This window comes from Meleagris gallopavo, chromosome 22 (assembly GCF_905368555.1).
Source record: "Meleagris gallopavo chromosome 22, MGAL_WU_HG_1.1, whole genome shotgun sequence".
Taxonomy (NCBI): Eukaryota; Metazoa; Chordata; class Aves; order Galliformes; family Phasianidae; genus Meleagris; species Meleagris gallopavo.
The window spans coordinates 10,062,256-10,076,419 of NC_139425.1; the positions used below are offsets into that span (position 1 = coordinate 10,062,256).

General features: G+C 55.9%; 1 protein-coding gene across 1 annotated transcript in view; it reads right to left on the minus strand.

The window, feature by feature from the left end:
* PSMF1 (proteasome inhibitor subunit 1) overlaps positions 1-14,164 on the minus strand; it is a 106,987-nt gene that overhangs the window by 4,486 nt on the left and 88,337 nt on the right. The window contains exons 2-3 of the mRNA XM_085241343.1: positions 1,017-1,161; positions 369-521 (exon numbers count right to left, since the gene is read on the minus strand). Coding sequence (XP_085097469.1) covers positions 369-521; positions 1,017-1,145 — 282 coding nt within the window. The 5' untranslated portion in view covers positions 1,146-1,161. The remainder of the gene's footprint in view (positions 1-368; positions 522-1,016; positions 1,162-14,164) is intronic.

Below are 14,164 nucleotides of genomic sequence, written 5' to 3' on the forward strand. Positions count from 1 at the left end.
TCCCCCAGCCCAGGCTGTGAAGGTGAAAGACCAAAATCTCATGACAGCCAGAGTCAGGAAGAAGTGAGATGGGGCAAAAATGTCCTAGCCATGTGCTTGTTGGGAAGTAATGTGAAAACACATTCTCAGCTGGAAAAGGGACACTGAGCCAGAGTGCAAGGAAAACTGTATCCGTGGCCAGATGTGGCTGTATTTGACTAGTTTCAGGCTGGGCCACATCCCTCAGGGACAAATGATACTGTTGGCAGAACAAATAGCAGCAAAACATTTAATAAATTGGCTCTACTGTTTTTCACACATTTTGGACAGTAGCAGACACTGCATCTGAAAGGACTCCAATTTCTGCAGCAATCAGTTCGGGTGCTCACCATGACATTAAGGATCATGCTGTCTTCCACCACAATGGCTTTCAGCAGCAGTTCCCGGGCATCATCTGTGGACTTGTAGCGCAGTGTATACACCTCCTTGTTGGCTTCCCAGCCAGCGGGCAGCAGCTCTGACTTCCTTTCATCAGGACCTGGCTACAACAAAACAGATAGGACAGTGAGGACTGCTAGCAGCTAGAACAGGAGAGGACACAGCCGTCCCTTGCTGAGTAAAAGGCAACAACGACCCAAACCAGGAGATGCTGCTCCTTACTGCCTGTCACCCCAGAGCACGGGGGGGCTGTCTGGTTGTGGAGGGCATTTCTGCCCAAACAGTACCCTGCAGACCAACACAGCCCCCAGCAGGCATCTCCCAGCACCGCTCCAGGCTCCCGATCCCCACCTCAGCACCGGTATCCCCGCAGCAACAGCCTCCCCAAAGCACCACACCCCGGGAGCCCCCCAACGACACACCGCAGCCGCACCACCCCCAGGTCCCGCCGGTACCGGCACAACACGCAGTGCCCACACGTCCCTCCCTCCGGCAGCGGCTGCCGGGTTGAGTCGCGCGGAGGCGGCGAGCGGCGCTAGGAAAGGCCGAGGATCGGCGCGGCCTAGCGGGGCCTAGCGGCGGTGCTGCCCGGCCCGTACCTGCTCTCCGGCCCCGAGACAGCGGTAGCCGTGCTGGATCAGCTCCCAGTGGATCCCGCAAACCAATGCATCCTGCGGGCAGGAGATGCCGGCTTGAGCCGAGCAGTACAGCAGCTCCAACCCCGCCATAGCCGCTCCGCTCCGCACCGAGCAGGCGCGGCCGGGCCGGGCCCTCCCCTTCGCAGAGCCGGGCCGGGCCGGAGTCGCGTCCCCGGGCTGGGCTGAGCGGGGCAGGCCCTCACTAGGGGGCTCCCGTCTGCTGTGCAGCGCCCGGCGGAGGCCTTGGGGGGGGGAGGGGGGGCTGAAGTGAAATGGCCGCCGCTGGGGCTGGGAGGGCAGGCATTTCCCTGAGAAATGCGGTGCTTCTGCACGCACGGGGCAAGCTTTGTGTGTGGCGCTGCAAAACTGCTCCCTCTCGGAGGTGCCCGTGGATGTGGCAGGGCTCGCTGGTGTCCGTGTGCCGGTTCCTGCCCTGCTGCCCGGCTCCTGTTCCCTAAGCCCGAGCTCTTTCTCACCAGAACTGTTGCGACCGGGACATTGGCTGCCCCATTAATAAAAATTTAAAGAACCTGCAGCTGTGTTCACGTGCACCCCTGAATTGAGCACTTCCCTCGTTACCTAAAGGACACTGCAATGAGCCACTGACAGGGTTATTCCTATGCTTTCTTTGTCTCCTTTCCCTGACTACATCACTGAGTTCTTGTTAAAATTGCCAGTGAGTTTCCCAGCCCTGCAGTGGCCTGGCCTGCAGTCGGTGTTATCAGCAAGTCCTCGACTCAGGGGGCTGGAGCAGCATGTGGGTGAAGGAGCCCTGTGCCAAGGAAAGGCATCATCTGCTGCTTTCCCAATCTGATCTCCAGCTCCTTGGGAATGCTCTGATTCATATTGACTTCATGATGCATCTATTAATTAACTTGTGCTGTCCACTCTTTCCATTTCCCTCAAGAAGTCACTGAAGCTGAACAACTGACCGCAGCCAATCCTGCTGCTCAGCACTGCCCATTGCTGTGAATCATCTCCCTGGTGGCTGTGGAAATGTTGCACCTCTTGCGAATGGTCCTGCTCCATGGAAGACTTTCGTGGCATAGAATCTGATTTTTCGTAGAATCTGACAGAGCCATGCAGGAAGGTGGGAATCTGCAGGAAGTTGACCACTGGTTTCCACTGAGCCAGGCTTTCATCATGGGAATCTGGGACTCAGCTCCAGCCAATGGCTATTTGCTCATGTGTAAGAAAAAAGAGGGAATGTCGAAAGACAATGAATTCTGTGAGGCCTCAATGCCCCTAAGAGCCAGGAGAGGCTGCAGGAGCCCTGCCCCAAGCTCTGAGAAGCTGGGCTCATAGGTGCCAACCCAGACTCTGCCCCATGCTCTGGGTATGGGTTCCCTGAGTGGGCAGCTGCTGGGGGCTCGGGGCTGTCCAACACATGGGCAGGCTGAACCCCTCCCAGGGGCAGTTTGAGCAATGTCTGCTTCATCCGATTGGGGTTTGATGAGAGAAGCAGGAAATACAGGAGCTGGAGCTTTTCCATTGCCAGGCCCATGATTCATAGCAGTAGGAAGTTCTGCCATGCTGCCCAATGGCTCACCCTGACAGGTAGCAGCGGCGAGGTGCAGCTCCTCATGTCCCTCCCAGGCACAGCCCTTCTCTCAGTGGACAAGGGGAGCACCAAGAGTTGTGTCAGCTGAGTGCCCTTTCCTTGGCAGAGTTTGCATCTGTGGGTCTTTCTTTGAGGAACCTGACCCTAAACCCTGTCCCCACTTGTGCAGAGCTGCTCACTGGGATGGCTGCAGTTCTGCTGCAGATGTCTGAGCTCTGTAAACTGCCGGCTCCAGGGCAGGGGGAGTCAAGAGGAAGCAGTCACACATGCACAACTTGTACCAAGTTTTCCATCCAATTTGTTCCATCCCTGTTCACCAGTCTGTTATCCATCCTTCCATTCATCTCCATACACTCAAATCCATCCATCTGCTTGTCTTCCTGTGCTTTTGCCTTAGTGCCTCTGGGGAACACTGGTATTTGGGCTGCACTGGGAGAGCAGGGTGAATCCAGCCCTACCCATGCAGTGACTTTCTGGCTCCATTTTGTTGGACAGATTTAATCGGGCTGAGGGCTGCGACCCTCTCCCACTCTCATACCAACCTGGGGTCTCCTTCTACCGGCAAGGTCTGCATGGGACCTTGATATCTGCATTGCAACTTCATTTATTTTCCCTTCCTCATATGAAAAGGGCTTCCAGCTCCACATAGGCACCAGCAGGGGCTGGTGGGTCTTCCCCATGGGCTTGGTGCTAGGCCACAATAATGGGAGAAGCAGGAGGGGATACGTACTGCTGGAGCCACCAACCAGGTGGTTGACTGGGAATGTCCTGGGGAGCTGTGGTTATGGGACCGAGACCCGTTGGACCAAGCAGCTCCTCCAGCAGGATACACACCTCCACATGTCCCTGCCCTGAGGCCAGGTCCTCACCACAGCTGTGCCCATGCCCATGTCAGGTTGCTGCTAAATTGAAGCTGCATTTGCAGAGACCATGTTGCTCTGCTGCCACTGCCTGGTCCACTCATTCCTGCCCTAGCATCTGGCTCGCACTGTGGGTCTTTGGTGCTGAAAACCACTGGCCAAATGCAAGTGGCTCCCCTAACACCAGTCCTGCAGCCTGCAAACAAAGTGGGAGGCAGCGGGCAGCACAGCTGGGACTGGCAGCCAAATCCTTAATGAGGTGATGAGAATCGCAGGGCCGGCTCGTTAGTGCTGCAAGGCAAGCACGTCACAACGGTGCTGGTGTTGGAGCAACGGAGATGATCAACTTTCAGAAAACTGTGCAGCCTTTAAAATAGAAGACAGGAATAGGAATGGGGTAAGTTAGCATGTTGGGAACATTTGTAAAATACGTCTGTCTGGATCTGCGGCAGCAGCCCTCCTGCCTGTGGGACTGAAAATGAAGAGGAGCTTTGTGCAGCCCTTTTCCCCAGTCTGTGACCAAGGAGTGGGGTGCATGTGGCAGTGGTGCACGAGCAGGTGGAGGAGTGCCTTGGGCAGGGCTCACCTCCGTCACACAAACCTCAGCCTCCCTGACCTTCATACTTTCCTTCTGCCTCACAGCTCCCGATGGATGCGCCCACTGCAATGTCGTAACGGGGAGAAGAGGAAACTGATTTCCCAATCATCCACAGCCCATGAGCCCTCCGTGCTGGGAATGGCAGCCAGGGTGGCTGGCTCACTGTTCTGTGCCGTGCTGTGCCGTGTCACGTACACCACCTTTTGCATAGGATCCAGTGGGAGAAGGCAGAAAGGAGCCACGGGCAATTCCCTGCAGCAGCCACAGCATCGCAGGCTGCTGTCATCCTGAAGGAGAGGATCCCTGTGGCTGAGCCAGTGGTGCTTGCACAGCCAGCATTCTCCTCTGTGTGCTCTGCTTGGCCACCCAGTGTCTGCTGGCATGGGCAGAACCGCTTGAAGGTGCCAACATCCCTATGCCAAGGAACATGGGATGGGACAGGGCATCAGCGGAGCCCTGTGGGATGACTTTCACCCCTCTCTGTCTTTGTTTCCTGGAGAGGAGAGGCAGTCCCTCTGTGAGCATTTAAGCTCCTCTATTTCCCCCAAATTCCAGGGTAAGATGACACCAGGGCAAGGAGAAAGGAGGTTTTTCTCTGCAGAAGAAATTCAAACCACATGCAGCGGGTTCAGAGCAGGAGCAGGAGGAGGGACTGGGCTGCATGGAGCGGGCTCTCAAAAGCGACGTGAGACCTAAAGTCAATTAGCACTTTCAGGCCTCTGAACAAGGCCTAGTGCTGTGCTTCTAGCAGGCATAATCCCCGTCTGAGCTGTGCTGCCAGCAGCCTTTGAACATAATTAGGAAGCGCAAAGCCCCAGTGCTTCCCAGAAAAGCCTGTTAGCTCCATGGTGCAAACCTCGCTTGCAAGGAGCACATCATGCAGGCACGGCCGTGACTCATCAGCTGGAGCTCAGCTCCATTTTTTGGAGGTCATCTTGCTGGACTCCTAATGAGCATTATCCCAAATGGGGCTCCCGTGCTCCCAGTGTCTGCTTTAGCTTCGGGGATGCTCCGCATACCTGAGAGGAGCGGGATGGTTTCACCCACAGGGTCGGTGAGGATGGGGAAACTGAGGCACAGAGTGCTCCCAGCACCGCTCCAGCAGCTGGGGGGCAGCATCCCCCGACACCCCCAGCCCACGCCCCACAGCCCAGGCAGCCGTCGCCATCCCTCCCCAGCTCCTGGGGGACTCTGGATGTGCACGGCCAGGGCCAGGCTTTGCAGGAACAAAACAAGGCCATCAATCAGCCTTGCTTCATGCAGCCACGGCCCGCGGGCAGGGCCGGCTCTGTCTGAGCACAGAGGGAACCCCGCATCAAAGCGGCCGCAGACGGCAGCACCCTGCCCGCCAGCAGCGTGCGGCCAACCCATGCTGCAGAGAGCTGGCGGCACGTGGCCCCCGGGTGGAGATGGCCTGGTGTGGGAACAGTAGGGCTGTACATAGCAGGGAGGGGGCAATTTGGGTGCAAAACCCCAAATATCCCCGTTAGCACAGGGATGGAGCCACTCTGCCCATGACTCCCAGCAAGAGACAGAGCATGGGCTGACCGTACCGTGCCCCCAGCTCTGCTCCCACCCCACAGCTCCCACTGGGGTCACAGGGACTCCATGCTGGAACCAATCCTCCTCCCCCAGCAGCCTGAGGTAGCAGCTCCATATGGCGCATAACAATGGATGTCTTTTCCAGGTCACTAATTAAGACACAGAATCAAAGTTATTAAAACGGGAAGGTTTAAAGGGAATGTTCTCCCCAAGGTGCCAGGTATATTAAAGGAAGGGGGAAAATAGCAGAGGGGAAGCAGGGTTGTGAACTGGGAAAAGACACAGCAGGGACACAGTGGGGACCCCAGCACACAGCCCAGACCCCAAAGCTGGGGACTACAGACAGCTGCCGAGCATCCCTGCAAGGCAGAAAGGCATGGAGCATCCCTTATGGGATGAGCTCCCCTGCATCCACTCTAGGGGCTGCAAAGAGCCCCCATTTCTCGCACACAACCCCGTGGTGCCCTCTGTCCACCTCCACCCACCTCCTGCACGCAGGCACGGCGTTTGCGCTTACACATGTAAAGCATTAGGATTTGTTGAGAAGCCTTTTATGGCTGCATTTTGTTCTTTATTTCCTACAAATTGAATTTGCCGAGGGGATATGTGCGGATTGTGAAATTATTTTGAGAACGGTTCCGCTGGGTTGTTTTTTTTTTTAGTTTCCTTTGTATTAAATATTTATGGGGTTTAAAGGACGATGAAAAAAAAATGTTAAAAAATAATAATGAAAGTAGAATGGAATAGCAGAGAAGGAAGGAGAAGGGCACTGAAAGGTGACTGGGTGTGCCCAGAGCTGGGTACCTGCTAGTGGGGCAGCCCTGCAGTGAGGCTCAGGGGACAAATGGGACCCACGTCCCCACCCAGTGGTTTCTGCACGCTGTCCTCCTGCCCCTGTGTCCCCCACGCTGGGTGTTTCCCGCTCGTTAAAATCGCAGACACATTTTTCATCTCTTTATATTCTGCCACTGTCATCGTCATTGTTTTGGGCTGGTGTGAATTGGGGACTGGCCGTCCACTGACGCTGCTGCTGCTCCGCTCCAGCCGGCTGCCGCCCTCGCCCCTGGGATGCGCCGGGACAGGGACAGGGATGGCACCATCCTTCTGCCACCATTTCTCTGGAGACATCTGCACCTAGAGCCATGGCAGCAGCAACCCAATGCCAGAGGCAGAGGCAGAGGCAAGGGAAGGGAAGGGAAGGGAAGGGAAGGGAAGGGAAGGGAAGGGAAGGGAAGGGAAGGGAAGGGAAGGGAAGGGAAGGGAAGGGAAGGGAAGGGAAGGGAAGGGAAGGAGGAAGGAAGGAGGAAGGAAGGAGGAAGGAAGGAGGAAGGAAGGAGGAAGGAAGGAGGAAGGGAAGGGAAAGGAAAGGAAGGCAGAAGGAAGGGAAAGGAAGGGAAGGGAAGAGAAGGGGGAAGGAAGGGAAAGGGGAAGGATGCAGGGATGTAGGGATGTGAAGATGCTGGAAAGCAGTGATGTGGAAATGTGAGGATGAGGGAAGTAAGGATGTGAAGACGCAGGGAAGCAGCCCTGACCTGATGATCCCTCGCCCTGCAGACCCCTCCAAGCCCATGGGGTGCTGTGTCCCACTCAGCTACATTCTGCTCCACTCTCCCAGCCCTGCTGGAAAACTTGGCAAAAGGAAAAGAGAGGACTGCAGGGCAGAGTAGAATTCAGCTCTTGATCTGTTCTAGGAAAAGAAAGGACACGCCAAGAGCTCTGCAATTCCTTCCCAATGCCTTGGCTGATCACCAAGTGCCATCCAGAGCCTGGTGATGTTGAGATTGAGCTCCATCCTGCCTGCAGCACTCTGCCCCTGTCTGGATGTGGCTTCCAAGGAGGTTCAGATGAGCAAAGCAGTGTTGTAGAAGAGCAGAAAGCATCAGTAACCTCAAATTATCCCCTTTCCCTTGGAGAGGAACGTTTTGCACCAAGGAGTCTGTGCCATACATCACTCTCCCAATGCAATACTATGGTGTTGGACAGACCCTGCTGGGAGCCAGGCAGAGGTGAGGGCACCGGGTGGCACTGTCCCTCCGTGCCACTGTGCCCATGGAGCCGGGGTGGGTCTGTCCCCATGGGTAGGGAGCAGTAAATCCCAGAAATGCTGTGGGTGGGACAGACGGCACACCAGGAGCGCCCAGAATGAGTGCGTGGCAGGGAGCAGAGGGGAGATATTTGGAAACGCACTTTTTCTGGCATCCATTTTTCCTTCCTTTAATCTTTTTTGCTCACATTCCCACGTGGAGAATTCTTTCCATAAGCTGGAGCTTGCAGAGCAGCTCTGCTCCCACCATGGCTGCGGGCAACGGGGTCGTGCCACCGCATCCCTCCTGCGACACACGCAGCAAATACAGAGACAGCCACGTTCCCATGCCACCACCATCCATTTCAGCACTCGCACTCCCCAGCCCTTTCCTCCCACATTTCAGCATTTTGGAGGATGATGAAGGAGCAGTGTGTCCTCTGTGCGCTCGGGGAGAGGAGCTGCCCACAAAGAGCAGTGCTTGGAGCAGCTCAGCTGCGTTAACGCTGGCTTTGTTGTGATTCCAGCTCCTGAAAATTGAATTTGTTAGCGGCATAAACAGGATATAAAGGGGGGGGGAAAAGAGTGAGAAGTGTTTTTCTCCGTGGCTCTCCCTGTGATGAAGGAGGCGACCGGTGAGGACCACATCACTGGCATTCTGAGCCTTATTAAAACCTTGTTCCTAATGGCAAACAGACACTGCTCACCCGCTGCCTTTCTTGTCCCCCACATTTGCAGGGGAAATGGGATGCCCCAATGCCAGTGCAAGGCTGAGGATGTTTCAGCAAGACTGACCCCTTCTCTGGGACGGTGACGAATAGTGGATTATTTTTTCCCCCCCAAGACACCAAGATGCTCTGCAGCACCTGGGGAAGCTTGGCTGAATCCATTGTCTCTATGCAATGTTATGGGGCTGCTCCCACAGCCCCGGGTTCCCATAGAACAAAAGTTTTCCCTTCGCAATTTCTGCACTTTCCTTTTTTTTTGTTGTTGGTTCTTTTTTTTTTTCTCTTTCTGCCCCAAATTCCTGCTGCTTGGTGGTGTCCCTGACGTCAGCCCTGAGCAGGGCCGGCTGCCGCCTGCCAGGTGGTAGCAATTTTCCTGAACATCGACAAAATATAATTATCACTCTATTTTCACTTCTGAAATATTAAAGCTTGTGTCCCTGCTGGTATTAATTCTGAGAAAACTCTTTATGGGTCACTGTGACTCACAGCCGCGTCGCACTGCCGGGCACCTCGGGGGTGACATGCTCATGTCCCCAACCCCTGGGGCAATGGGGAGCGGGGCCAGGAGTGACCCAGGGATGTGACTGTGCCCAGGGATGGGGGGAAAGAGGAGCTCCCACATCCCTCTGGGAACCCACAGCCCTCATTCCCACAGATGGAGCTGGAGACTCCCACTGCTTGGGGCCATGCAGGGTGGCTTGGTGGCACTTGGCCCGTGGAGCAAGGAGAGAGGACAAGGACAGACAGCACTTCAAGGTGGCCAAGGAGCAGGTGCATGGCTGTTTCTTCGCTCAGCTGCGTGACATTGAGCCTGACCCAGAGTAGGAGGGGAGGCTCCAGTGGCACCAACCCATCACAGTGCTGCGTGTCTGTGCCTGAAGGCACTCAGCCATGTGCTCACCCACATCCAAGCAAAGGGCTGACGCCCAGAGGGCCCTCAAGACACGCTATTTCCTTCTAACTTGCTGCCCAAAACCATGAGCAAATCCTTTCAGCACCAGCCAGGGCGGGGAGGAGGAAAGGAAGCAGGGAGCCATGCGATTTGGTCACGGTACAAATTGGATCCTATCCCCAGGCTGGCTGCAAGCAAGAGGCTTTGCAGCTAACAGAGCTGTGTGGTATCCACTGGGGCTGTGCATGGGCAGGGTGGCACCCGGGCAATGCCATCACTGGCACTGTTCTCTCAGCCCCGCTGGGGTTTGCTTTCCCCTTGGCCACCCAAGGAGCAGAGCCACCATCCCCAGCACTGTGCCAAGCCCTCGGCCACCAGCACATGACCGGGACAGACAGGGCGAGCGGTGGCACGGGGGACCACGAGTGCCGTAGCTGCAGCCACATCCCTCTGGACACTGAGGCTGCCAAGGGACTGCCACCACCCAGGAGTTCCTGCCCAGAGCCTTTGTCTTCTGCTGAATTCCTCCTGGTGAGAGTCATCGGCTGCAGTCAGAGGGTTGACCCTCTTGGGAATGATGGGTGAGAGGGAGCGACGTAGTCACATTACAATTATTTGAAAAAGGAGAGGACTTCTGAGCACTGAATCACATGGAGACAGGATCATGCATCTGACCCATGCTTCCATCTGTCTTTCCCAATACTTTCCTTAAATAGCAGAAATATTAAGAGAAATTCAATTGGAATTTGGCATAAATGATTCTTCAGTGAACAGAAGAGGGCCAGCTGCTAACGTACTGCTGCCTTGCTCCCTTTTGTTAACATGTATACGATTTGCACTGCAGGGAGAGCCAGGGGCTGCCTATAGCCATGCCCAGCAGGTAAGGTGCTCCATGGTGTGGCTCAGCAGCAGAGAGGTTGTGGATGCCTCACTCTGGGGGAACTGCAGCAGCAAAACTGCCTGCAGTGATGCTTTGGTGTCCCCAGCCTGGCACAGCCCTGCACTGTGTCCCCAGGTTTCCCCACAGCCAGACCCCTCCGTGAGAGCTGCTCCCAGCTCTGCAAATCCATCCATCACCCTGCAGCCCATTTCCCTGCTTTATCTCAAGGAAATCTTTCCCAAACCACAGTGCAGCAAGGCCAGGGGAATGCCCTGAAGGCAGGAAGAGCTCTCTGTCCAATTCCTGTACAGTGCTGCAGTTCCCCGAAACAATCCCCCGGCTTTCACTTTTCTTTTAAGCTCTGCCCACCCTTCCCTACAAATCTACAGCCAGTGTGGAGTGAAATGTGGTAGAGTTGGACACGGGGCACTTCTCAACATTGCATTTACTCCTGTTTGGTCCAACCAGCTCTGTGACTTCCTGGCTTCCGAGCAGAGAGGACAGGAGTTGGGTAGCACTGAAGGGAAGGCCCCTTGGCACGGACCTATTGCAGAGATGCTGGGCACCAAGGAGCTCTCTGCTCTCCCACTCCTAAGGAAATAACACAACCTCCAACAGCTCTCAACCTCCACACCCCTCTCCCTCTATCTTTCTATGGCTGACACTGCACTCACAACCAGCACATCCCTCCTGCATCCCCATCCCCACACCCACAGTGCTGCCCCAAATTCCCCTCTCCCCACAGAACCCCAGTGCTGCAGGTGATGCCCGGCCCATGCCAGCTGCCATCACATTGTTCCTATTCTGACAGCTGTACGGAAACTGGGAGCAATGCTGACATCTGTCAGCTATCACCAGCCAACAAGTGCCGAGGGCGGCTGTCCCCACCACCTAGAGGCTGTCACCCTTGGCTCACGTCACGACAAACTGTGGCGGGGAACCAGGAGCATTGTTTCAATTATTTCCATTATATAAAGTCAAGCCATTCAATATATTCTGCCTCTAAGGGGCTAAGCTAAAGGAGATAAAATAAACACTTGGAAATCTTCTCTGCTGGCGTGGGTGAGGAGTTCGGTTCCAGCACCAAACTTCCCCTCTCACTTTGTCACTCTCCTTCACTCTCCTCCTCTGTTTCCCTTCTCCCACTGCCCTTCTGCCTTCATCACTTCTCCAGACCAATTCCATCTCTGCGTGTGCTTCTGTTTTGGCTCCTCCACTGCACAGCTGCCTCAGCAGCCGGGACAGGGCTGGAGGAGCTGCAGTGCTAGCAGAGCTGGGGATGGGGTGAAGCCAACCCTCCCCTGTACAGCTGCCCCTGTGCTTCATGCCCAGCAGCTCTGTATCCTCAGAGGAACCCCTAGGAGGCACAAAGGGGAGCTGGCACAGACCAGGGCATGGCAGGAGGAGGCGGAGAACAGCTTGCTGTAAGGATGCTGCAGGATGCTCCATACTCTCAGCTGGTGCAAGGATGATTAACCTGCACCTCAATGCTTCCAGAGCATTGCTCACAGGGCACAGAGCTCATCCTCCCCAGCATGGGGCTATGGGACACATGGGAGAGGCCAGGAGGAGGCCAGGATGAGGCTGGCAGAGTGCAGGATGTGGCCATGCCATGGGACAAGGCCAGCAGCATGCAGGACATAGCTGTGCCATGGGATGAACGCAGTAGAGTACAGGAATGGCTGTGCCGTGGGATGAGGCTGCGCTGTGGGATTACACCAGCAATGCAGGGGATGTGGATGGAGGATGCAGGATGCTCCACATGGTATGAGGTGGAGCCTTCACTTCGTAAACGCCGGGGAAAGGGCCTCTGCAGAGCTGGCGTGGGGAGCGGCTGTGAATTTCCATTCCTGTGGGAAGTGGGCTGCCACCGTCCAAGCATCTGGGCTTGTTATGATGGGAGAAGAATGCCAAATATTTTTCTTCCTTATCCACTACCATCCGTCAAATCCTCCCCTGATCAAACCCATATTCATCGCTTTGGATGCACGATGCTTTCGGAAAGCCGCCCCTCCCTGCCAGCACGGCACGCAGGGCTCAGACCTGGGAGGAATCAGTGCCTCACCCACAGGGAGCACTGGGCCCCCTCCATCCCATTGGGCTCCGTCCATCCCACTGCATCCCTCCATCCCAGCAGGTCCCCTCTGGACCCACCCCCAAATCACCCATCGCAGCGTGGTGCCCCTGGGCGGTGCAGCCTTGGAAGGCCCCCAACATTTCCCAGAGATGAAAGCACGCTCAAGTGTCAAACAAACTTTCTGAATTATCTCTCTGGACATTTTCTCCCCGGTGCTTTGGAAGACAGAGGAGGAACATTACATTCCTCCAGTGCTGGCACGGTGTCGAGCTGCGGGAAGGAGCGGGGAGCTGCCAGGGCGCCCGCGGGCTCCACTCTGTGCGCTCCGGTGCTGTCCGTGAGTCAGCACAGCCCCTGGCCGTGGCCCCAGCCGGGCACCTCGCCCCGAAACGCCGCCGAGAACAAAGAGGTAACAGGCGCCTGATTAATGAGCGGACAGCAAATCATCCCTTCCCACTGCAATTTTAGGAGGAGTAGTCATAAATGACCACGTTAAGGGAAATGAACGGGATTGATCTGCTCCTGCGCAAGCACTCATCACCCATCGGGCTCGTTAGCAGCAAATGGCACAGCCCAGGAATGGTGTCATCACTGTCATTGGCAAAGCCTCCATGGGCATTGTACAGCTTGAGGGATGAGCTGGGGGACCTGCTGTGTGCTGGCCCCAGGGACGCAGTGCGAACAAGAGCCACCCAATGAGCACGTGTTGGCACGGGGGTTGGCCTCGGATGCAGCGTGGTGCCAGGAGCAGGGCGGTGATGCTGGGAGTGGTGATGCTGGGATCAGGGCAGCAGTAACTGGAGCAGAGTGGCGAAGTTGCAGCCAGCAGCATCCACAGTTTCTGAGGCAGCAGTAGCTCCATTTAGAAGGGAAAAAGGGCTGGGGAGAGTGAGGTAGGGGCTGGCTGCTGGTGGGGGCCTTTAATATGTCAAATGCATTTTCACGGACAAACACATACCCTCCTGCTCCCACACTGCTCTGCCACAAACTGCCATGCACACACGGGGCCCTGCCAGCCCCAACGGATCCACAACAAGGGCACGTTTCCTGCAGGCACCTTGTTATGGAAAGCAGTGCCGCGCCAGATGCTGAAAACCTGTGTTTTATGGGTAATTTTTCAATTTATTTCACAACGACATGAGAAAAAAACGAAAGCAATCCCAACCATGATTAATCCTGGTTTCCTATAGGCAAGGCCAAAGGGGTCTGAAGCGGTTCCTTTGTTTTTTGAATCGTAACTCCTTGGGAATGAAACGCTCATGTGTGGGATGGGGGAGGTAGAGAGACATGTAGGAAGGGCTGGGGGAGTGAGAGGGAGAAATCCAAGTGGGGAATGGAGACAGTGAGAACAGCAACCCCAACATGCAGGTGCAGCTCAGCAGTGGGGCAGCTGCCACCTCCCTCCTTCTCTCCCTCTCCCTGTCCCCAGTTGTCCCCAGGTCTGCCCAGAGCTGGGGTGACGCTGATGGACGCATCCACCGCAGTGCTTTCTGCTGCAATGAGTCTGCATGTGCTCAGTGCTCCCCCAGCCTGACCTGTGCCCTCCCAAGGTAAAGCAGGCCCAGAACATCCCAAGCCCCTTCTTTGAGTAAGGAGCAGCCTGCACTCAGGGTTCTGACCTGAAGGTCTTGTAGCTGTGGTGAGAAACTACTGCCAAGCATCCCACACACAGATCAGAGCATCCTGCACATAAGCTTCGCACTTGCTGATGCCCAGTGTGGGCCCAGGGCTCCCTCTGAGTGTGCTGAGACCCCCGGGTTGTGCACAGGGTGAGGGATGAAAGCTGTTTGGGAGCCAGGTGCTGGGAGCTGCAGCTCAGCTTGGCTCAGCTAGGTTGGCTTGGTTTGGCTTAGTTCTGCCCAGCTCAGAAGAGCTTGGCTCAGCTCAGCTCACTTCAGCTCAGCACAACTCAGCTTAGCAAGACCCAGTTCCACTCATCTGCTCCCAG